This window comes from Oryzias latipes, chromosome 12, assembly GCF_053564925.1.
Source record: "Oryzias latipes strain Hd-rR chromosome 12, Olatipes_Hd-rR_3.1".
Taxonomy (NCBI): Eukaryota; Metazoa; Chordata; class Actinopteri; order Beloniformes; family Adrianichthyidae; genus Oryzias; species Oryzias latipes.
In genome coordinates, this window is record NC_136248.1 from 32,025,614 (window position 1) to 32,047,500 (window position 21,887).

Here is a 21,887-nt window from a genome sequence, read left to right on the forward strand (position 1 = left end):
AATCTTCAGAAAGTTAAAGCTCCTTGTTTCAACAAAAACTGTTTTATTTTCTGTCTCGCAAGAAAAATAATCGGATCAGGAAATGTTTCCAGCAGCAAAATGTTCTCAGTTTGAGAAAACATCCTTACATTTCTTTTATCAAAGCAAGAATTCATGGACAGACCATTTTTCGTACCCAGATTTTTTTAAAAAGGTATTTAAATAAAAATTTTAATGTTAAGAGCCCCCCCTCTTTTTTAGGGGGGGTGTTTTTGCTGTGTAACCCCCCCCCCCCCACACACACACACACCCATCACCTGGGTTCAGTTTCACTTGCGGCATGACTAAAACCAAAGACCCAAGAAGACCAAACGGCTCGAGAAAAAAAAAGTCCCGCAGTTCCAACACCTGCTCCTTCGGGGGCGCTATTGAACAAAATGAGGTTTGACCAGAACGGAAAAAAGTCTGTCTCACTGAAGTGAACCGCACCAGAGTTCACCTGCAAGAGAACAGAGAGGACCAGAGGTCAACCCTGTAGAACATGAACGCTTTAGTGGGAGCCAAACCTTTGCTTATGAAGCCTAGTGGTGATTCGTGGTACTGCATGATGAGACACTTGGGCTTCTTTGGCATCATAACTTCATTCATTTCTGATTCACAGTCAATACAGTAAAACATTGAAAAAGATAATCGACAGAGGAGTTTATGAAGTTTCTATAGGAACATCTGAAGGACGTAAACCTTGATATGAAATAATTCAAACGTGTCGCCCCCCCCTCCCCCATTAAATCAATTAACATGAAGGCTCCCAGAACACAAAAGGGCTTTATTCTGGGCCCACATCCATGATGGATAAACTCCACATGAACTTTAATTCACATGTCAAATAAATGATTAGAATACATGTAAATGAATTTATCTACAGTCACTTTTGTTTGGACAGTTTTTACATAACTAATTACTTAAAAATGTGAGATTTATGCAATAAGAAAAGAAAATCTGGACTCAAACACACTCGTCTATAGATTTGATAAATGTAATGTTGCATTTCAATAATAATAATTCATTTATTAAAATCTAGTTCTACACACTGAATGTTTTCAGTGATTGATCTGATTTAGATCAAAGGATTCATGGAGTTAAAGTTCAGAACTGAACAGAACTGCGTTTCTGTGAATGGAACAGTCCAGTCATGCAGGCCTGAACCCCCTTTAGAACCGTCTAGAACCCATCAACAGCTAACATGAAATGTTCCGGCTGGTGAGTCAGATCGCAGCAGAACCGCTGCTCTCCACAGACCCGTTCCTTCCTTTTCTTGCTTTTGGAGTCGCCAAACTTCTTCGTCTTGAATCCTTTACATAAATTCCCAGTTCTGAGGATCTGAACTCCCATCAGCCCCTTCTTCATTCCTCCATCCTGCATTGAGGAGATGTGAGGGGCAGAACCGCGGTCATGGATGAGGACAAAGACCCAACTGCCCCACGTGAAGGTCATGAGGAGGAGGAGGAACAGCCTCCAACAGAACTCAGAGGCTGTAGGAGAGCAGCTGCAGCTGGGACGTCCTCCTTCACTTCCTGAACCTCCCCTCTGGTGACCTCCAGGACAGGAAGTTCATCCATTGACTCCCTTTTCCTGCAGGACGATTCATCAGAGGACCCTGAAGCTCTCAGACAGAAGCTCCGCCTTCAGACGTTGGCTGGTAGAGCTTTGGTGAGTTTGGAGGAGCTGGTCTCCGTCCGGGGGGAGGGGACACAGACGGACCCCATCCTGTTGAGCGACATGGCTTTGGTCACGCCCTCGCTGCCCACGGTGGACAGCGGGAAGCTCTCGTAGCTCTCCCCCGGCCGCGTGCCGCACTGGCAGCGCTGCAGCGTGATCCTCAGCTCGCGCTGGAAGTTGCTGTTGAGGAAGCCGTAGACGACGGGGTTGATGCAGGTGGACGCCATCGCCGTGAGGTGGCAGGCGGAGAAGACGGCGTCGTGCTGGCAGTCGGGCAGAGCCTGGTGGTGCCAGTCAAACAGAGTGTTGAAGACGTTGAGGGGGAGCCAGCACAGGGCGAAGGCGACCACGATGGCGAGCAGCATGGCGTTGATCCTCTGGGCCCCCCGCGTCCTCCGGCTGCGCTCCAGCATGTCCCTGAACGACACAACCACAACCCACGGTCAGACAGTCGCGCCCCACCACAAGCACGGGCGGCAAGCGCCGGGGGGCGGGGCAAAGACCTGCGCCGTCTCAGCCGCAGGAAGATCCGCAGGTAGCAGAGGAGGACCAGCAGCAGCGGCAGGCAGTACTGGAAGATCAGCAGGGAGGTGGTGTAGGCCAGCCGGTGTCTGTCCGACGGCCACAGCTCCATGCAGATCAGGTGGTCCCTGAAGGACACACAGGACGGTACAGCGTCTGATGGGGGGAAGCCACACCCCTCCATCCATCCATCCATCTGTTCATCCATCCATCCATCCATTCATCTGTTCATCTACTCCTCCCCCCAGGTAGAAGGTGTTGGATTATTCCTTCTGTTTTGTCCCTGGGGCATTTTGTCCTCCGCCATTTAAATCAAATCAAACTTTATTTATAAAAAGCCGCTTTACAGTTAAAAACTTACAGACTAATTAAAAAAGGAAGCCGCCACCTCCATTGACAAATACACCCCATGACAGCTGCATACTGATGTTTCCACCTGCAGCCCCTGACCCCCCCATCTCCAAACCTAACCTCTTCATTCATGGTTTCAGACCAGAGTCACACGCAGCAAACGAGCTGCTTTGTAGAACTAGAAAACTTTCAAAGGAAAAAACCTGAAAATGGGATGAAAATGAGTCCAGATGTCCAACGAAAACTGAATTTCAGTCTTTTTCAACAGACAATGTAACACAGAGGTAAACTGGGGGGCGGGGCATCGGTAGTCGTCACGCCGGCGGTCCCGGTTCTGTCACAGACCTGCCCCCCGGATGCTTCGGTCTCACCTGAACGGGTTGGCGGGCAGGCTGATGTTCTGGAAGGGGTCGTTGGTCAGGATGTTGAAGGACAGGAAGGGCAGGGAGATGAAGCAGGCCACCAGCCAGGTGAGCGCCACGGCCAGGTAGGAGTGTCCGGTGGCGGGGGACCAGCCGGTGGGATGCAGGATCAGCTGGTGGCGCTCCAGAGCGATGAGCACCAGGGAGAAGATGGACACCGTCACCGACATGCACTGAACAAAGGGGGTCACCTGGACAGGTGCAAAACAAAAGGTTTGAGAAACACCTTCAACTTCAACCTGAGGCTTCAGAGGAGACCGACTGACCAAGGTCAAAAGGTCATCAGCTCCTGTCCAGGATTAAAGCTCAAATCCAGCTGACTTCTGGGTTTTTTAACTTCATGATAGGTGCTGCCCACATTTTAGTAAGCAGCCTCTGTGGGCGGAGCCTGATCCAAATTGTTGGACCGACCAATCAGAGACGGTCAGATTTGACTTAATGCCAACATCATCAATATCCTGAGAAAAAAAGTGAGGATTTTCTAATATCATCTATCAGATCAACAACTGAGAAGGAGTGAGGGGCGGAGCCACTCGGTTTTGGGGGGGCTGGTGCGATGCATGCACTCTGACCTTACACAGCGCCTCCCCCAGCACCCAGCGGTCCATCAGGGTGTAGATGACGGTCACCGGCAGACACACCACGCACATCAGGATGTCCGAGCACGACAGGTTGGCGATCAGGATGTTGGTCACGTTGCGCAGCTCCTGCTGACGGGCGATGATGAACACCAGGCCCGCGTTCCCCAGCAGCCCCACGGCTATGACGGCGCTGTACGCCACGATCAGGAACGTGGCCCCACCCACCGAGGGGGGGCACTGAGACGTGTCTGCCCAGTCAGCCGCCTCCCACACGCCAAGGAGGCCGCCGCTGCTGTTGGGCATTTTTGGCCGGGGGGCTGTGCTCTGTGGGGGAAGGGGGCGGAGCTTTTCCCAGAATGCAGAAAATCTGCAGTGATGCGATTGGAGACGGAGGATCCACAGGGGAGGGGGCAAGGTTCAGCTGGAGGGGGTTTCAAAGAATGTCCTGACTCCTGTCCTGCTGGGGGGGCCTCGGCGATTCTGTGTGTCTGTGGAGAAAAGCAACAAAACATGAGGGGGGCGGGGTCTGACCGCAGAACATGAAGGGGCGGGGTCTGACCGCAGAACATGAGGGGGGCGGGGTCTGACAGCAGAACATGAGGAGGCGGGGTCTGACCTCAGAACATGAGGGGGGCGGGGTCTGACAGCAGAACATGAGGAGGCGGGAGAACATGAGGAGGCGGGGTCTGACCGCAGAACATGAGGGGGCGGGGTCTGACCACAGAACATGAGGGGGGCGGGGTCTGACAGCAGAACATGAGGAGGCGGGGTCTGAACACAGAACATGAGGGGGGCGGGGTCTGACAGCAGAACATGAGGAGGCGGGGTCTGACAGCAGAACATGAGGAGGCGGGGTCTGACCGCAGAACATGAGGGGGCGGGGTCTGACCACAGAACATGAGGGGGCGGGGTCTGACCACAGAACATGAGGGGGCGGGGTCTGACCGCAGAACATGAGGGGGGCGGGGTCTGACCACAGAACATGAGGGGGCGGGGTCTGACCGCAGAACATGAGGGGGCGGGGTCTGACCACAGAACATGAGAGGGCGGGGTCTGACCACAGAACATGAGGGGGCGGGGTCTGACCACAGAACATGAGGGGGCGGGGTCTGACCGCAGAACATGAGGGGGCGGGGTCTGACCACAGAACATGAGGGGGCGGGGTCTGACCACAGAACATGAGGGGGCGGGGTCTGACCGCAGAACATGAGGGGGCGGGGTCTGACCGCAGAACATGAGGGGGCGGGGTCTGACCACAGAACATGAGGGGGCGGGGTCTGACCACAGAACATGAGGGGGGGTGGGAGAAGGTGAGGTGAAGTGGAGCTGTGAATAAATGAATAAGACCATCAGCTCACGCTGTTTCGTCTCGGTTCTCCGGCAGCGCTGCCCCCGCCCCCCGCCATCCACCCCCCCGCCTCACAGAGCTGATTTAACATACAGCGCCGGGGCTTTGATAGCACAGCCCCCCCACCAGGGAGACTCCGCTCCACGGCAGCTTTATTTTTAGTTTGCAGAGACGCCTTCCTCGCCGTCTTGAACATTTTCTTCATCTGCCCCCCCCTTACTAAAGTAACTGTAGTTTAGGTCAGTTCAGCGGGTGACCACTGGGGGGCTTCATCACTTTCATAAAACAGTCCAAGAGGAGCCAACAGAACTAACTCTGCTCCTGATGAGGCAGAGGAGAACCGTCAGGGGGAGGAGTCACCTCCTCCCCCTCCTCCTCCACCTCCTCCTCCACCTCCTCCTCCTCCTCCTCCACCTCCTCCTCCACCTCCTCCTCCTCCTCCACCTCCTCCTCCTCCTCCTCCTCAGATGAGACTGAAAGTCTCCCTTTCTGTCTCTCTCCCTCTTATCTCTGCAGATCCTCTCAGACAAAAAGGACTTTCGTCCGTTTAATTAGGACGCAGCTTATCAACGGCGTGCCACTGATTACAGTCATACAGCACACACGTGCACATCCACGTGCACGCCTACGTCTCTGCAGAGACCGACCCGTCCGTCTCTCTGACAGGTTTTCGGGGGGGGCCTGGAGGGACAGGTGTCGCTGCACCTCCACACTGACTCACTCAGCATCCACCCTCATGCTGCAGAGCATCACGCCTTCCTGGGACGCACCTCCGCCACGCGCCTCCACCTCCCCATCACCAGCTGCACCCACACCTACGGGCTGATGCGGACCATCAGCTGACAGGACAATCTAAATGCAGACCTTCAGTCCAGAAGCTTCTGCAGCAGGAATTCGGGGGGGGGGGGGGTGAAATAAACCCGTCAGACTTTCCTGTCAGTCTGATCTGTCTGCCGTCTGTCACGTTCATCACCAGCAAACAGGAAAACTTTAGGAGATACTTTTATTGTGGAAGGAGATTCAAGCCATTTTTCAAAATAAAAGCCTATGAAACACCACAAACATGTTTATGGTGAATCCTGATCTGAGGTTTGGTCAATTGTGGAGCAGATCTGGATGTAGCAGAGTGACAGTCACGATTACTGAGAGGGAAACTGCTGTTCCAATCAGATTCCAGCTTGTGTTTGCAGTCACTGATAGAAATGTCTTCAAAAGAGAGAAGAAGATCCGATCAACAGCAGGACAGAACAAAGGAGCTCCTTCTTCTCCGTCTGCCGAAGCTGTCAGCTCTCAGTCTCTAAATATGCGAGCGGCTGTCAGAGAGCGTCTCTTGGTGACAGCTCTCCATCCCGGAGGGTTTTTCTGAACCTGAAACCGCCACAGCTCCTCGTCTCTCCCAGGTTCCCATGAAAATGCTGTTTTTGACGTTTTTAACATTTTCCCATGATGGAGCACATGTAGAAAAGAATTTCTGATTCAAATTGCATTTCTGAGAATTTCTTGACTCAAATCGTTGTGAATCAAGATTAAAAAATGCTGTTTAAAAATGTTGGGGGTGTGAGGGGCTGTAAGCTAGTGGGAGAGAGTGTAAACAAAGGGATGATGGGATATCAGCGGAGGGTTACCTTTGCCCCAACGGCCCCGCCCACAACTCCGTTCTGGGGCAGGGCCCCGTTCTGCAGAAACTTTGTCCTAGCAAACGACACATTTTTTTAGATTTGGAACAGAAATGACGTCTTTGAGATGAAAAGACACTGAAAACTCTTTGAACATAGATCAGGAAGTGATCGTCCAACCAAAGCAAAGACGGCTCTGCTGGCTGCTCTGTACGAGGAAGAGCCGTCACACTCCCCCTCCCTGATTGAACGTGACTGTCAGTCAGTGGCCTTCCTGAAGCGAGGGGGGGAGCAGCCTGAGCCGGCCTCCATTACTACCGGGGGGTTAGAATGGGAGGCGCTATGATCTGAAACCACAGGAAGCACCTTCCTCCCGCTCAGCTGACCTCGTCTTCTTCAGCTAACAACAGCAGATGAAGCCTGACGGAGCAAAGCTGCAGTTCCTCAAATGGCCACTTGGTGGAGGATCCTTCGACCGTTAGCATCAGCTGCTGTGATCCAGCGAAACTCTTCGTTATTATCATCATTCCAACAGATTCTGATGTGGATAAAAGGGTCTTTAGGTTAGTTGCGTAAAGGATTGACGGACGAGTTACCTAATTTAAAGTCTTCATTCACTTCAATGGGAAACATCCAACTTTCTGTCCAAAAACAAGTTTGATTCCATTCTGACGGAACTTTTACAAACCTTAGAGTAGCACTCAGAGAGGGCGTGGCTTTTGAGTGACAGGTGAATCGTGGACTCTGAAATAGCTTTGGTGGGCGTGTTCCAACTTCTGATTGACATGTTTGCCCCACCTCTTTTTAAGTCTCTCCTAAGGAGAAAGTAAGCAGACTTTGCTCTTAGGTGTTGACAGAGGTATGGACTGTCCATCCTATTTATACAGATACGGCTGTGGTGCAGTGGGAGAGCAGTCAACCTCTGACCACAGGTTTGGTTCCCCACCCATGTGTTTAAGTGTCCTTGAGCAAGACACTGACTCCCACATTGCCTCTGGTGGTTACAGGTTGGCATCAGTGTTTGACAGCGCCACAGATGGAGATACGGTTCAGGGACATGTGGGGTATAAAAGGGGAATGTGTGTGTGTGTAGGTGTAACACTTGGTGTTGTGCGGTTGCTGCTTATGGTATGTGTTTGTTTTCCAGTTCTTATATATTGTGTTTAGTGTTTCACCAGGGGCCTGTTTCAGAAAGGAGGTTCGACCAACTCTGAGGATAAACTTGAACTCTGAGTTGGTCAATCGGGAGATTAACAACTCTGAGTTTTCTGTTTCAGAGAAGCTGATCGGAGTTAGGTCAATCAACTCTGAGTGGACTGATTCGGAGTTAAGCGTGCGCACCGCGACTATAAGAAGCCATTATCAATGGAGCGCAGATATCACGAGTCACCATGGCAACCGTGGAAAAAAAGAGGTCTGCCTATTTTTTGCCAGCTGAACTTGACGTGCTGCTGCAGAGTTACAGTGAATATGAGCACATATTCCAGAAGAAAAGCAACACCGCTGCATCTGCAAAACAGAGACAGTTAGCGTGGGAAACATAGCTGCTCAAGTTAATGTGTAAGTTTGCATTTAAATCATTGTTATAAAATATTGACTGTAATAACTTTCTAAATAGCGTAAGGTGTGAAATAAAAAATGGCGATATTTAGGTTTACTTTTGAAGTGTTATTCCTGGTGTAAATGCATGAAATGCTGCATAGTATACAGAACCAATCTGGGGGGGGGGGATGCCTTTAACGTCGGTAACGTTTAGAGGACTTTTTTGTTAACCTTCCCCTCTTGCAAACGTTGGTCAGTTTAATATTAATACATGCAATTGTGTTTTTAAAAGTGAACTTTTGTCTACCCTTGTATTGATCAAGTGGTATAGGTTTAAATGGGATTAAGAAATTAAGCAGTGTTAGCAAATTGTGTTTCCAAAAAGTAATTGTTACATTAATCTAATTCAATGTCCCTGATTTCATTTTCATGTAGATGCAATCCTGCAGGAATTAAAAGAACATGGCAGCAGCTAAAAATGAAGTATAAAAACATAATTCAATCAGGTCAAATGTGAGCATGTCATGGATGTAGGCTTTGTTGACAATATTTGACATATTAAACATCTACATAGCAATGCTTATCTAATGTTGTTTTCATTGTATATATGTAATTGACTGCAACGAAAAACGATAACGCTCAAACAAAAACGTATGGGGAAATGACAAAAAATCGAGTCTAGGTCTCAAAATCCTCGCACGACGTAAATGTAATTCTCTAGGAATTAATGCAGCCTCCTCGTCTATTGGGTCCTCCAAAAAAGGACAAGTCATTCTTGTCACTTAGACCGTCTCTGTCTGTGTGACGGACATGTGGGCAATGAAGGTTAAAGCGAGAAATACCGCTTCGTCTTTAAAAAAGGGGAGGGGACCGGCAGAAACCTTGAGTTTAGAGAATAAAACCTGCTCCCGACCAGGTTAGGTTCACAGCATAAGTAACCATGGACACTGACTCCGAGTATAAGTTACCTATCTTTCAGAAACGGGTTTGACTTACTCTGCTTTCTCTGGTTTAACAAACCTCCCATTCTGAAACGGAAAACCCAGGGTTTCCCTGATTTCAGGGTTAACGCACTCAGAGTTTACACTTAACCTCCTTTCTGAAACAGGCCCCTGGAGTCAGAAGGGCGTGAACTTGTCTTGGCTCTTGTTTCTCGTTTGTGGCCCCTGCAGAGGTACCAGCCCCCGGCGTGTTTCCATCCGGGCTAATGCTAATGCTAACAGCTGTAACTGTTGCTCCTGTTTTCCTCCACAGGTGTGGACGTGACGGCGGAACAGCAGCACCGGACACGGACACATTCACGGCTAGAAACCTTAAAGTCCCTCCGGCTGGATGAAGATGCAAACAGCACAACCTCCTCTGCTGAACTTGGACCGGCTCCTGAGGCTCCTGCCTCAGAGGTTCAGAGCTCACCTTCAGAAGATGCGGTTGGACGGCCGCTCTGAAGCTCCGTGGTGGGATCACAGCTTTGTCACTGTCAGCTGTTCCCGGCAGAAGTGGCTCAAACCCCCCAGACCCACAGAATTACTGTGCAAACGGATGTGGAGGTTGATCAAGCTCAGAAGGCCCTAACCTATAAATGCTCCTTTCACGATTGACGTCTCACCTGGCAGGTCTCCGTGAATCACGTTAAACACGCCTCCAAGCAGGCGTCGCTCCTCGCCGCTGTCTGTCAGCGTGACAGGCGGACTCATGAAAACTCTGATTATTGGCTGTCATTCTGAGCCGTAACCTCATTAAAAATCTTTTCTCCAGCTCCTCCTTCCAGAAACAGCGAGGAGATCTCAGCTGGACGCTGCTGGAACAGCAGGACAGTCCAGACACACAACACAGCTGCAGACGCACAAACCCACAGCGGGACCTCCATTGACCGAGGCGGAGGTGGCGCTGCAGAGCCGCTGCCTGGCTCTGCTCCCACCCCATTGAACATGCAGACCCTCCACAGAGGGGGGGCTGCTACAGAGCCCTGTGGGACCCCTCAGGAAACCTGCACAAGAAACCTGCCCATCAGCCTTTTAACCCAGGAGGCTGCCATCAGCACTGTCGCCCCACGGTCAGAATGTTCCTGGTTCAAATCCTGATCCCCCCCTCCCATGCTCAGGAGTGCTTTCAGCCCCCCTGCACAACGGGCGGCCGTGGTGCAGCGGTAGGGCAGTCGTCCCATGATCGTAAGGTTGCAGGTTCGATTCCCGCCTTGCACGCCCATGAGTCAAAGTGTCCCTGGGCAAGACACTGAACCCCACCCTGCCTCTGGTGGTAGGCGGGCGCCTGTGTTTGGCAGCGGAGCGACCACCAGTGTGTGACTGCGTGTGTGAATGTGTGTGTGACTGGGTGAATGGGTCTGTGACTGTAAAGCGCTTTGTCCTTGTAGGAAGAAAGGCGCTATATAAGTATACGCCATTTACCATTTACCAAAAATTTCATAAAATAGATTCATGGCTACGTTCTTGTTTAGGTGTTCATTTTCCCACTCAGACAGCAGGGATGGGCTCCAGCAACCGTCATAATAATAATAATAATAAATTTTATTTAGAATGCGCTTTACATTTTAGATAAAATCCCAAAGCGCTACGTCACGATGAAGATGGAGGTCTCCTCAACCAGGTGACTGTTGGAGTTTCAAACCCGACAGCATCTGATGGGGGGGGGCACACCCGTCCATCCATCTCTTCATCCATCTGTGGAGTTTGGATTTGGGGACCCCTGTCCTTAGACCAGGGGTCCCCAAATCCAGGCCTGGAGGGCCGGTGTCCTACATGTTTTCCAACCAACCTGCCATTGAAGCTCCTCATTGGCTGAACACACCTGATCAGGTGATCAGCAGCAGATGAGGAAGGTCTCTCTGGAAAACCAGCAGGACACCGACCCTCCAGGCCTGGATTTGGGGACTCGAGCCTTAGGCGCTTAATTTGCAACCATGGTGTCCTTAAACGGAACCAAACTGAGGTGAAAAACAGGACGAGACGTCAAAGCAGAGAAGCTGAAGTCACTTCAGTCTTTAATCCATAGACGCCACATGTGTCAGATTTAATCCAGATCCTCCCTTTTACACCAGAATCCGTTCAGCATGAATTCAAGTCATCTCCGGTCACCGTGTGATTAACTTGGATGTTTCTGCTGTTTTTTTTTACCTTTTTGCGGTAAACATGATCACATATAGATTTGGGTTTTGATTTGAAACTCTGTTTCCATGACGACCAGCATGTTTCTGCTCGGGCCCGAAGTCGGTTCTGCTGCATCAACCGAGCCTAAAGCTCCGCCTGAAAAACCAGAAACTCCTCAGACGTTGAGTCCACGGAGCTGCACGTCTGCAGCTGAGAGGCAAAGATGTCGACGTTTTTCTCTGATGACAAAGAAACGAGACAATCCTCTAAGTGTTTTTAAGAAAAGGGCTTTTATCTTGAAGGAAAGTCCTTCAAACTGAGATCAGAGTTTCCTCTGGGCTGTAACGCTGCAGATGTTTGTTCCAAGGGGGAGTTATAATAAAAACATGAATGAAGATCTGCATGACCCCCCCCCCCCAAACATGATCATTTCCGTCCCGATGCAACATCTGGGCTCCAAATGGACAAATTCCACAGACGGCTCCTGGACTTCACCAACAGTCCTGGAGACGGTTTCATCAAATGAAGAAGAGAAAGAAAAGACTGAAATGAGATTAGAGGTTAAAGTAAATTACAGAAGCTAAATGAGATTAACGTTCGTATGGAAGCATGAAACCGGCAGAACACTGAGGCGGAGCAGCTGCTGCTGCAGAGGAGACGCTTTTCTGAAATTAGATTTCAATTGACGGACAAAACAAGTTTCATTATTTTATATTTCAGGTTGTGATTTACCATCTGTTGCCATGACAGCGTGACAAATGGGCAGCGTCGCCATGGTAACGTCAGGACAGGAGGGCAACACGATGCAAAGTTCATTGTTTTGACCTCTGAAAGCTTCTGAGCCTGCAGAAACCGGGCCGCAGAGGTCCGTCACCGAGGGCGGGGCTCCTGGCAGACATGAGGACGGATGGTGCAGACACGCCCCAGCCTAAATCTGGACTCGCTCAGTCACGCCTGAACCGCGTGGATTCATGAGTATGATGAGGGGGAGCCGCTCCTCCTGCTCAACTTTCAAAATAAAAGACCTACATCCGGTGAACTCCTGATCTCAAGAGTTTTGTCAGCAGAGCAGCAGTGATGGAGCGAGGCGGCCTGTCTGAGCCTTTGGACCCACGCTGCTCCACATGTGCTGAGAAGATCTAACAGCTCATGAAATCTGAGGAAACGTGAATGATTTTCACCGCAGAAAACAGAAGAATGAATCTTTCCAGATGTCTCAGCTGAAGATCAGACGAGCGTCGTCTCAGACTCTGCAGGCCTCATCAACAGGAGGAAACCATCTGCTGAGCACAGCGGTGGAGGCTTCATGATGAGGGCCTGCTCTGGAGATGGTGGAACCGAAATGAAAGAGTCTTCCACGTCATCACTGAAGGTTCTGGTGCGGGTCTGATGTCAACGTTCAGCGTCTGAACGGATCCACAGAAACACCCGACGGTTCCCCTGAATCTGCTTCTTCTCTGTTTTGATGGATCCAAAAATCAGAACCGCAACGTCTGTGGAGACCGGATCCTGAGGCCTTCATCCTCTGCTCCCCTCCGGGGGAGTGGGAGTGATTCCAGATTCCTGTTGGCCCGTCTCTGCTCCTACACCTGATTGTGGACCCCCCCCCCCCCCCCCCCCATCTGGCTCGTCTGCCCCCCCCCCCCCCCCCCCCCGTCCCCGTCCGTGAGTTCTGGTGGAATCTGGTGTTTTACTCTTCTCAGTATTTCTACCAGAACTACTTCTTCTACGGTTTTACATCATTTGGAAGTTTTTTTTTCTAAATGTTCTCATTTCTGTGAAGCTGCAAAAAAAAAACATATTTTTCTGCTTTTGGTCCAATGAAGATAAAAAACAAAGAGTTTCTTCTCCAGAACAGACGTCGCTGACATGATGAGCACAGCAGCTCCATTTGGGGCTCTCCTGCATGTTTTGGGTCAGAACAGCAAAGTTCTGCCCAGTTCCCATCCAGAACACAGAATCTCTGCGGTTCTGGTTTACGGGCCGGTTAAATCTCACATCGTCTGTTTATTCAGGACCCAAACGCGCTTCGGTCGGCACTCCTGCGGCCTTTGTCTGATGGAGAGGAAATGATCCGATGAGAAACCAGAGCAGACCCCCCATGCCGGGCTGGGGGGGGCTCAGCAGCCGCCGGCCCCCGCTGAACATTCAGAGATCAATCAGCCACTTGCCTTTGCTGCGAGCCGCCTTTGATAATCCATGCACGACTGCGGGACGCCGACCCAACGCTCCGCCACTGTTCGAGCATCAGCTCGTTTATTTGCATATCAGAGTGGAGAACAAAAATACCCCCCAGCCCCCTTCATCACTGGGGGGCAGTGATGAAGCCCTGAATGAACACAAACACTGAGTGAGTCGTTTTCTGCTCAGAAAACACAGAGGGAGGAGATCCTCACATCCTGGTCTCGCCCGCTTGACCTTGATGGAAGTTTCTGTCTAACCCCCCACCCCACCCCCCAAGCTTGCTAATCTGCAGCAGCTCCAGAAGATGATTGACTGGACCTGGAGGGCGGGGCTACAGTTCAAGGAGACGCCCCCCACCTAACTTTCTGCTGCTGAACAGTTTTTCTGGCTCCATTGCAGCTTCAGGGACGTTTCTGGGACGTCCAGCCAGAAGCCACGAGCTGAAGGTTCCTGGTCCAGATCCGGGAGGGAAACGAGGCTGATCCCAGCTGGCGACGTGGTTTTAGCGGGCAATGACGATGACCATGGATTGTTCCAGCATCTTCTGTGTTTTGGTCTGAATCCATTCGATCTGAGGTTCGTAAACACTGATGTGAATCTGAACTTTTCTTCCACTTCCAGCGGTTCTGCTCTGAGGTGGAGCTCATTGCACCAAAGGCGCCGTGAAGATCATCCCATAATGTGCTGTTGTGATAAAACCCTTTGATCAGAGAGGCTCAGCGTTCATCAGGGCCGCTTCATTCTGTAAATGAGATGCTGCTTCATTATCTCCTGGCTCCCTGACAGTCTGCAGATCATCCCGGCCGTTCTTATTGAAATGAAGTCGCCTGTCAGGAGGCCATCGGTTGGACACCGTCTGTCGTTCTCACGAGGAGCAGCGCGACAGTTGGCCCAGGCGCTTCATCAGATATGCAGTCCATGCAGACTCATGAGGACAGCGGCGTGTTTCACGAAGACAAATGAGGAGACGATGCAGACGCCCGAGACACAAAGCAGCAGAAATCCAAAGACACATCTGGGTGTTTATGGAATCTCACCATCACTGACGGGTGGATACGGGCCGACTGTGGGGGAAAACGGGTCAAAGCTGTACGAGGCGGTCCGGTGGCCTACAGGAGGCCTCCAGGTCGTACACTCAGAGAACACAATCCACATAGTTTCTGCAGAGCGGCAGGAGCTCATTAGAAATTCCCCTCAGCTGGTAACCCACCATCCTTTTGTTAACACCCTCTCCCAAAAATAAATAATGAAAGAAATGATCAAAGTTAACCATAAATAAGGGGAAAACTGCACAATAACAAAAAAGATATGTTTGTGAAAAGCCGGGTATCGAACCAGCGAGCTTCTGCACCAAGGATTCCCATGTGTTTCAATGGAGGCAGAAATCCTGGAATATCTGGAAAAGTTCAAGGATTTGAAGAACCAAAACTGGGAAAAAGCTGAAAGAGCTGAACATTTGAATAGTTAACGGTTAAAATAGATGAAAAATTGGAGGAAGATACTAGAATAAAGAAAGAGAAACAGGAAAAGGATGGTTGAAGGATTTCTAGGATCATCAGAGAAATGGTCCATGAAGACGTTAAACACAGCTTTTCCATGGGAGTGTGTCTTCAGGAAAACAACGTTTTGATGAGAATGAACAGCAGACGTGTCTCTAAAAACGGTTCAGGCAGCAACTCTGACAGGAAACCTCTGAAAGGAAGCTGAAACTTTAAAGGCCTTTTGGAAAAGTGACAGCAAAGAAAAAGGAAAAAATCTTCTTTGCAAGAATATTTGATGCTTGATCAGAAATAAAGACAGAAAAAATCAACAGCAAAGTTTAAATATGTCTGTCTGCGGAACAAACATCTGATCGGCTTCAAACATGCCGTCTGTTGGCGGCTTCATCCACCACAGCAAAATGTTGAGTAGCAGTTATTTAGTTGGTTTCTCTGCATGCCCCGCCCACTGCGTGGTCTTATTTAGTGTCAACCGCTAAAGGAGGCCAGCTTTAACTCACTCCCTCCTCTCATTTAAGGGAATGAGCTCCTCCTGCTCCCTCTGATGCTCTCAGAAAGTCTCCACAGTCACAAAAACCAGCTGAACTCTTACTAATGAGCTGCAGAACTGAACTCATCTGCAGCAGGAACGTGGGCCGGGCCGGTTCTGCTAGATCCATTTCAGAAACGGATCTGCTGCTCTGGAGCCTGAAGATGCAACTGGAGCCGCCTCATACCTGCCCGCCTCCCCCGCGGCGGGTCCAGGGTGTTGCTGGGCAGACTGGGGAGGTGCTCATGAGCCCAGACACATCCAGCCTGATGATCCAAACCTTCAGCTCCTCGCTAAGCAGCTGTGATGAGGGGGCGGAGCTTCACCCATCGCTGCAGCTCCTCATCAGGACATCTGATCACTCAGCTGCAGAGCAGAAAACGATGGTGCCTCAAAACCAACAGGAGCTCCTGCTCCCCCAGCAGGAACACATCCTGAGGGTTCCTGTGACTCAGCTTCACATCCGTCATCCCACTTCCTAAAACCCACTCTGGAACCACATGTGGATTCATCTGCGGCTGAAAATAGTCTAGAACAGATTCTCTGTTTCTCCTGTTATGACAGCGAGCAGCTGATTGAGGAAACCCAAAACCTTCTGCAAGAAACGAAGGAAGCGTCAGTCTCTTTACCTCCAGACACAGATGCCTGCTAGAGCAGACGCCTGCTGGAAGCAGACGCCTGCTAGAAGCAGACGCCTGCTAGAGCAGACGCCTGCTGAAGCAGGCACCTCTGAAGCAGACACCTCTGGAGCAGACGCCTGCTAGCGCAGACACCTGCTTGAAGCAGACGCCTGCTAGAGCAGACGCCTGCTAGAGCAGACACCTGCTGAAGCAGACGCCTCTGAAGCAGACGCCTGCTAGCGCAGACACCTGCTTGAAGCAGACGCCTGCTAGAGCAGACGCCTGCTGAAGCAGACACCTCTGAAGCAGACACCTTTGAAGCAGACGCCTGCTAGAGCAGACGCCTCTGAAGCAGACACCTCTGAAGCAGACACCTCTGAAGCAGACACCTCTGGAGCAGACGCCTGCTAGCGCAGACACCTGCTTGAAGCAGACGCCTGCTAGAGCAGACGCCTGCTGAAGCAGACACCTCTGAAGCAAATGCCTGCTGGGGCACACGCCCCATTTGGGTTAGACGCCTGCGGAGCATTAACCTGCTCCTCTTTAATCAAAGTTTTAAGTTGTGTAAATTGATAAAAGAGAGAACACCTTTTTGTTAAATTGGTTTTCAATGCGGGCTGTTTCCACCCGTAAGGACAGTGGTGACTACAGCTTATACTGGTGCTGAACCACATCAGGGTTCACTTGCAAGTGAACCCAGAGCCTTGTTTTTCCTAAACTGACTGTCTGGTCAAACATAAACTAGTAGGGATCAAACAGGTCTGTGTGTTCTCTCCAGTGCCCCCTGCTGGTTAGACCAGCTGTGCTCTAAAGCACAAACAGCTTCATGATTACTTCAGGCGAGTCTGAAGACCACATGGATGTGCAGCAAATTGTTGCTTAGAAACAGAGGAAAGTCTGGAAGGGAACAAATCTACGACACCAAAAGCATGATAAGCTCATCTGAAGGACACAGTAGGGTTCCAGATCTTGGAAGCATCCGTGAAATCCCTGGATCCTGGTCCGGGTTTTAAAACAAAGTCAAGACGTCTGTTTGTCTGCAGAATAGCAATAAAAACGAGACTCAGTGACTACAGACCTCAACCGGGAGAAAATCAGATGGCAGCAGTGGTTAAGACCAGATCTTTGAGACCAGATATGGACCTGGAAAAATCCAGATGATCCAGACTGGACCCAATCAGAAAAAACAAGACCTGAAGGGACCATTCCAACAGCTTAAACCTGGAGCAATTTACCGAGACCAAGTTCTTTTTGGATCCAACCAAGACGACCAGATGCATACTCAACCGGAACCACTCTGAAGATGAACAAGGTCATCAGGGCAGTTCATCTGGACTGGATCGAAACTAAATAACCAAAACCAATCCTTCACTGCAGTAGATGAGCCAATTCAGAACCAAACCAGACCAGCAAACTAAAACTAGATCAGATCAGTGGCAGACATGAATGACCTCTTCTTTCAGGCGAGTCCAGACTGAAAGACCCCAGAAAGCTCATTCTAGAAGTGGGCCACAGAAAACCAGAGAGGGCTGGATCCAGATCCAACCAGAACAATCCATGGAATCCAGACTAGAAAAAAACACGATATAAAGTTGACACACGTGAAAACAGATTCTTTGGTTCTTACTGGGCCCACCTTGACCCAGACCAGCGTTTCTAGACTTAATCTAAATTATGACTCCTCTGTCTTCTGAAACATTTTTTGGCAAAAATTGGTCCAACGCAATGCATTGTGGTCTATATTCACCGATCTACTGAGCATCGATGCACACTGGTTTTGTGCAGAGACTTCTGGGAAATTTCCAGGACCCTGGATTTGGGGGATTGTGTCTGATTTCCTTCCTTACTCACTATTTAGTGCATTCGCCATGTTGCAGTGGTGTCCGACTCTACAATTCTGGAATGGGTCAGAACAAACTGACCCAGAACACCCAGACTCCATGCAGCAGGTTTGGTCTGAGCAGAACCAAACCAACAGACCCAATACACAAAGTGGAGCAAATAAACAGAACCAATACTGGAGCCAAACCAAATATATAACACCAGAGCTGGAACTGAACCGACTGACTCATCCTGAAGCAAACAAAAACTGGACCCGGGTTAGCAGAACCAGACCAGACTTAGGCTGAAGGTAAGAAACCGAACCAGACCACCAGAGATCTTTGATTCAGAACCATCTCAGTCCGGTCCATCCTTGTTGACTGATCTCTCTGTGTGGTCCAGGCTGAGAACCGACCCGGTTTCCCGTAGACCCGGTTCAGTCAAAGCTAAAAAGTTCTTCCACCAAGAACTGAATTTTATCCGCCTTCAGTTAGAAAAATAACCGCGAGTTCAAGAACTGATGGAAACGCTCTGCTGCGTTTTGGTTCAAAACCCTCTGACGTCATCAAAGACACTAAAGTGAGACTTTCTGGGGTCACTTCCTGTCCGAAATGTTGCAGCTCGTTGGTCTCCGTTAAACCGGGAATCGCGAGCTCAGCATCATCAACCACGAACCATCAGTCACGCGGCGCTCGCGCGCAGGAACGAGTCCAATTAGCATCAAACACACACCGCTGACCCCCCCATCAGAGACTCCCCCAGGACCAGGACTGACCTGCTGCGGATCCCGGATCCCGGAGCGGCGCCGCGTGCAATCCTCGGTCGGCGGCTGAGCGTCACGCCGCGGAGATCCGCGCGGCGCTGCGGCGGGAAGCAGCGGACACGCGCACTCACCTGTCCGCGCGTCCACGGTGGCTCTCTGCGCGAGGGGGCTTGGGCCGCGCGGGCGCAGGTGTGAGCGCGTGCCACAAAAGGGAGAGGGGAGGCTGTGGGGGAACCTGGAGTTCAGCGTCCGTCACTCTGAGGTTCGATCCTGCTGTAAAGCTGCACGACTCAGGGGCGGAGCGAGGCAGAGCCGGAACCAGACTTTAGGAAACTGCCCCCCTCCCCGTGAGACCCCAATATGGGGGCAAAAATACGGTTAACCGGAATACTTCAGTAAAAAGCTGCAGACTGAAGAAATGATCAGAATAAACGATTGAGCGACGGTTTAACCGAAATATTTGATCCATGGACTCAAACTTACAATCAGACTAAATATTCTGGTTCCAGCTGCGTTTCATGTTCCATGTTTCATGTTACGTGTTTCACGTTACATGTTAAACGTTTCGTGTTACATGTTACATGTTACTAACATGTGAAACCCAAACAACAAGGGAACCTCTGAGAACCACAAACCTTCGTCAGCATCTGTCTGCTCCGGGGGGGGGGCAGATGATGGATCAGTGTGGATCCCCCCCCCCCCCCCCCGGAGAGTAATGGATGGAAGGATGAATAAAAAGATGACAGAATGGACAGAGAGACGGATGAACGATGAAACAAACTTCACAAATACAAAGGATTTTGTTGTCCTGGATCAGTAAATAGATTTTTTTGATGTTTATTTAAAACATTTTTATTATTTTTTCCTCTGGGGAGGGGGGGGGGGCTCATCTGTGTTATGATCGCAGCTGTTGTTCCTGTTTCCGTCTTCCAGCCGTCGGGTGGATGTGGGTGGAGTCACAGCTGCCTGTTTTGCTGCAGTGAATCCCAGAAATGACTTTAAGACACCCCCCCCCCCCCCACTAGCCTTTGTGACCTTCTGAGTGTACCTGGGGGGGGGGGGGTATCTGAGCTCCATTGTGTTGAATCTTCTTTTAATCTTTTCCTCTTTCCTTTTAAAGTGTTAAATATCATCCTGGAATGATTTTAAACTTTTCACCACAGTCCTCTCTTTATGTCTGCAGACCTTCTGGTTCTGGTCTCATCCTGATCTGGTTCTGGTCTGATCCAGACCTGGTTCTGGTCTGGTTCTGGTCTGGTCCAGGTTTGGTTCTGGTCTGATCCAGTGTTCCTCCTGACTGCCTAACATGTGATCTGAAGTCACATGCTTGCTGACTCTCATCCGGGTTCTGGTTGATCGGACTCCTTGTGGACCGCGTAGGACCAAGCAGAGGTTCTGTGTGTTACTTGATCCAAAGCTGCATCCTTGTGGTTCTGGTCCTCTGGTCAAAGGAACCGGTCCTGACAGTCAAATCTTGACAGGTCCCCCCCCTCACAAGCTCAAACTAAAGTGATGCCCCCCCCCATGTGAAAGTCCCAAAAGTGAGCCGGTTGCAGACATTTTCCTGAGAACAAACGCCTCCTGGTCTCTGGCTGTGTGGTTGCCATGACAGCGGCGCATGCGGCTAAAATAAGGTCTGCTCTTCACACACAAGACGTCTCCATCTTCCTCCTGAGAGGCGCAGATTCGTGTCCCCACAACAGCCGTCCTGCACCTCGGCGCTCTGCTCGCTCTGACCTCCACGTCTCCCCTCTGCTCCTGCAGGAGCGCCTCAATCACCAGCTAAGAGAGGAGAGGAGGTGGGAGGAGGAGGGGGAGACAAGGAGGGGGACGGTTTCTGTGAAACTGAGAAGAAAGTGGGCCACTCTGGCTTATTCATTGAAATCACAAACTCCGCTCCCACCATGAAGGAGAAAGGACAGGAGGCAGGTGAGGCGGCGCTCCCACTCACCTGGAGCAGCTCCGGGTCAGAGGTGGAGATCAGAACAGGTGTGGAGCCCGTTAAGGTGGGTGGGAGGGGCCCACCGGCTGCAGAGGAAGATCTCGTCCCGTCAGTCTAAAAATAAAATGTCTTTGTTTCCAGCAACGGTTATGAAAGGAACTTCACCCAAATCTTTTGTTGGGAGATTTCACTGGAAACATGTTGATGCAACAGATGAAGGAGCAATCCACTAGATTGTACAGGTAAGTGGAACAAACCAAAGTTTCACCTGCTCGGATCATCTCACCTGAAGGTTATAAATGACAGAAGAGGAGGACTCAAGAAGCTACGGTGAGAGTCACTACCACTGTAACTGCTCTCCAAGGCCGTCAGAAGAAAGGGAGGAGCAAAACCACCGATCTCAGTGTGTGTTTCTGACCCACCAGAAACACACAAACACAAGAGTGTGTAGACTGTGAGGTCACCTCTGGGAGGAACCTAGGTTATATTCCAAAGTACAACCACACAACCACAGCGGTAAACACAACAACGAACCTTAGAGTTGACTGTTGGAGCAGAAGTAAGCCTCCGCTAATATCCCATCATCCCAGCGCAGGTGTTGTTAACGGTGTCCTGAGCGTTTGGAGCAGCCGCTACAGGCACAGCTCCTTCCATCAGCTGGGACGCTGCCTGTTCCTCAGGTTTCCTGGTCCGTTCAGGTACTGGTACCCCACCCGTTTCTGTTTGCTACTCGGCCCGCCCCACTCAGCTGGCCGCCCGGCGTCCTTGCTGACGGATCGGCAGCATCAGGTGCTGCTGTGCTTCGGCCATTGAGGCCGCTTGGCTCTCAAACGCACTGTTGCTATGGTTTGGCCCGCTGCACACGGCGCCGCTCTGATCTCCTGCATGTCCCACACAGGGTTGGATCCAGAGCCCCTGCTGTCCTGTCAATCACCGATTCTGGTGAGATCTGCTGCACTCAGTCTGACCGGCCGCTGCCCCCCAGGACCGGCGGGCTCTCAGCTCCCTCTTTGTTCAAAGGTTGGATCTTCTCACTCATCCTTCCTTTGTGTTCAGGCTCTGAATATGGCGATGACGAAAAACAGTTCCCCCTCCTCTTCCTGTCCTCTCTTGACTCTCAGAGACGTTTTGCTCTGAGCTGTTGGAGCTTCAGCTGGACCGACCGACTGGATGGATGATGGAGAGAGGCAGCTCCCATGATGCAGTGGGGCGGCTCCCAGAACATTCCACAACCGGACACTGCAGTGAGGAATCATGGGAACAGCCGTCGTTAATCAAAAGAAGATGAAGAAATCTAAATAAGATGCAGGAATGGACAAGTGAACTTTCCAGGAATGAGGGAGAG

At 50.7% G+C, this 21,887-nt stretch overlaps 1 protein-coding gene and 1 long non-coding RNA gene across 4 annotated transcripts in view; one reads left to right on the plus strand and one right to left on the minus strand.

The window, feature by feature from the left end:
• Positions 1-778: 778 nt before the first annotated feature.
• On the minus strand, positions 779-4,014 carry npy8ar (neuropeptide Y receptor Y8a). Its single transcript, XM_023960426.2, has 4 exons — positions 3,566-4,014; positions 2,943-3,184; positions 2,202-2,348; positions 779-2,115 (listed from the first exon to the last, which is right to left on the minus strand). The coding sequence occupies exons 1-4, from the start codon at positions 3,875-3,877 to the stop codon at positions 1,665-1,667; spliced, it is 1,152 nt and encodes a 383-aa protein (XP_023816194.1). The 5' UTR covers positions 3,878-4,014; the 3' UTR covers positions 779-1,664.
• Positions 4,015-20,377: 16,363 nt separating this feature from the next.
• The window catches only part of LOC110014081 (uncharacterized), a 2,081-nt gene continuing 571 nt past the window's right edge, over positions 20,378-21,887 (plus strand). The window contains exons 1-5 of one of the 3 annotated variants that reach the window (XR_013659563.1): positions 20,378-20,606; positions 20,684-20,872; positions 21,138-21,240; positions 21,441-21,562; positions 21,664-21,887. The exon at positions 21,664-21,887 is cut by the window's right edge and continues 571 nt beyond it. This is a non-coding gene — a long non-coding RNA (uncharacterized LOC110014081). Of the gene's footprint in view, positions 20,607-20,683; positions 20,873-21,137; positions 21,241-21,440; positions 21,563-21,598 lie in introns of all 3 variants that reach the window. The other 2 variants (XR_013659562.1, XR_013659564.1) reach the window with 2 other exon arrangements.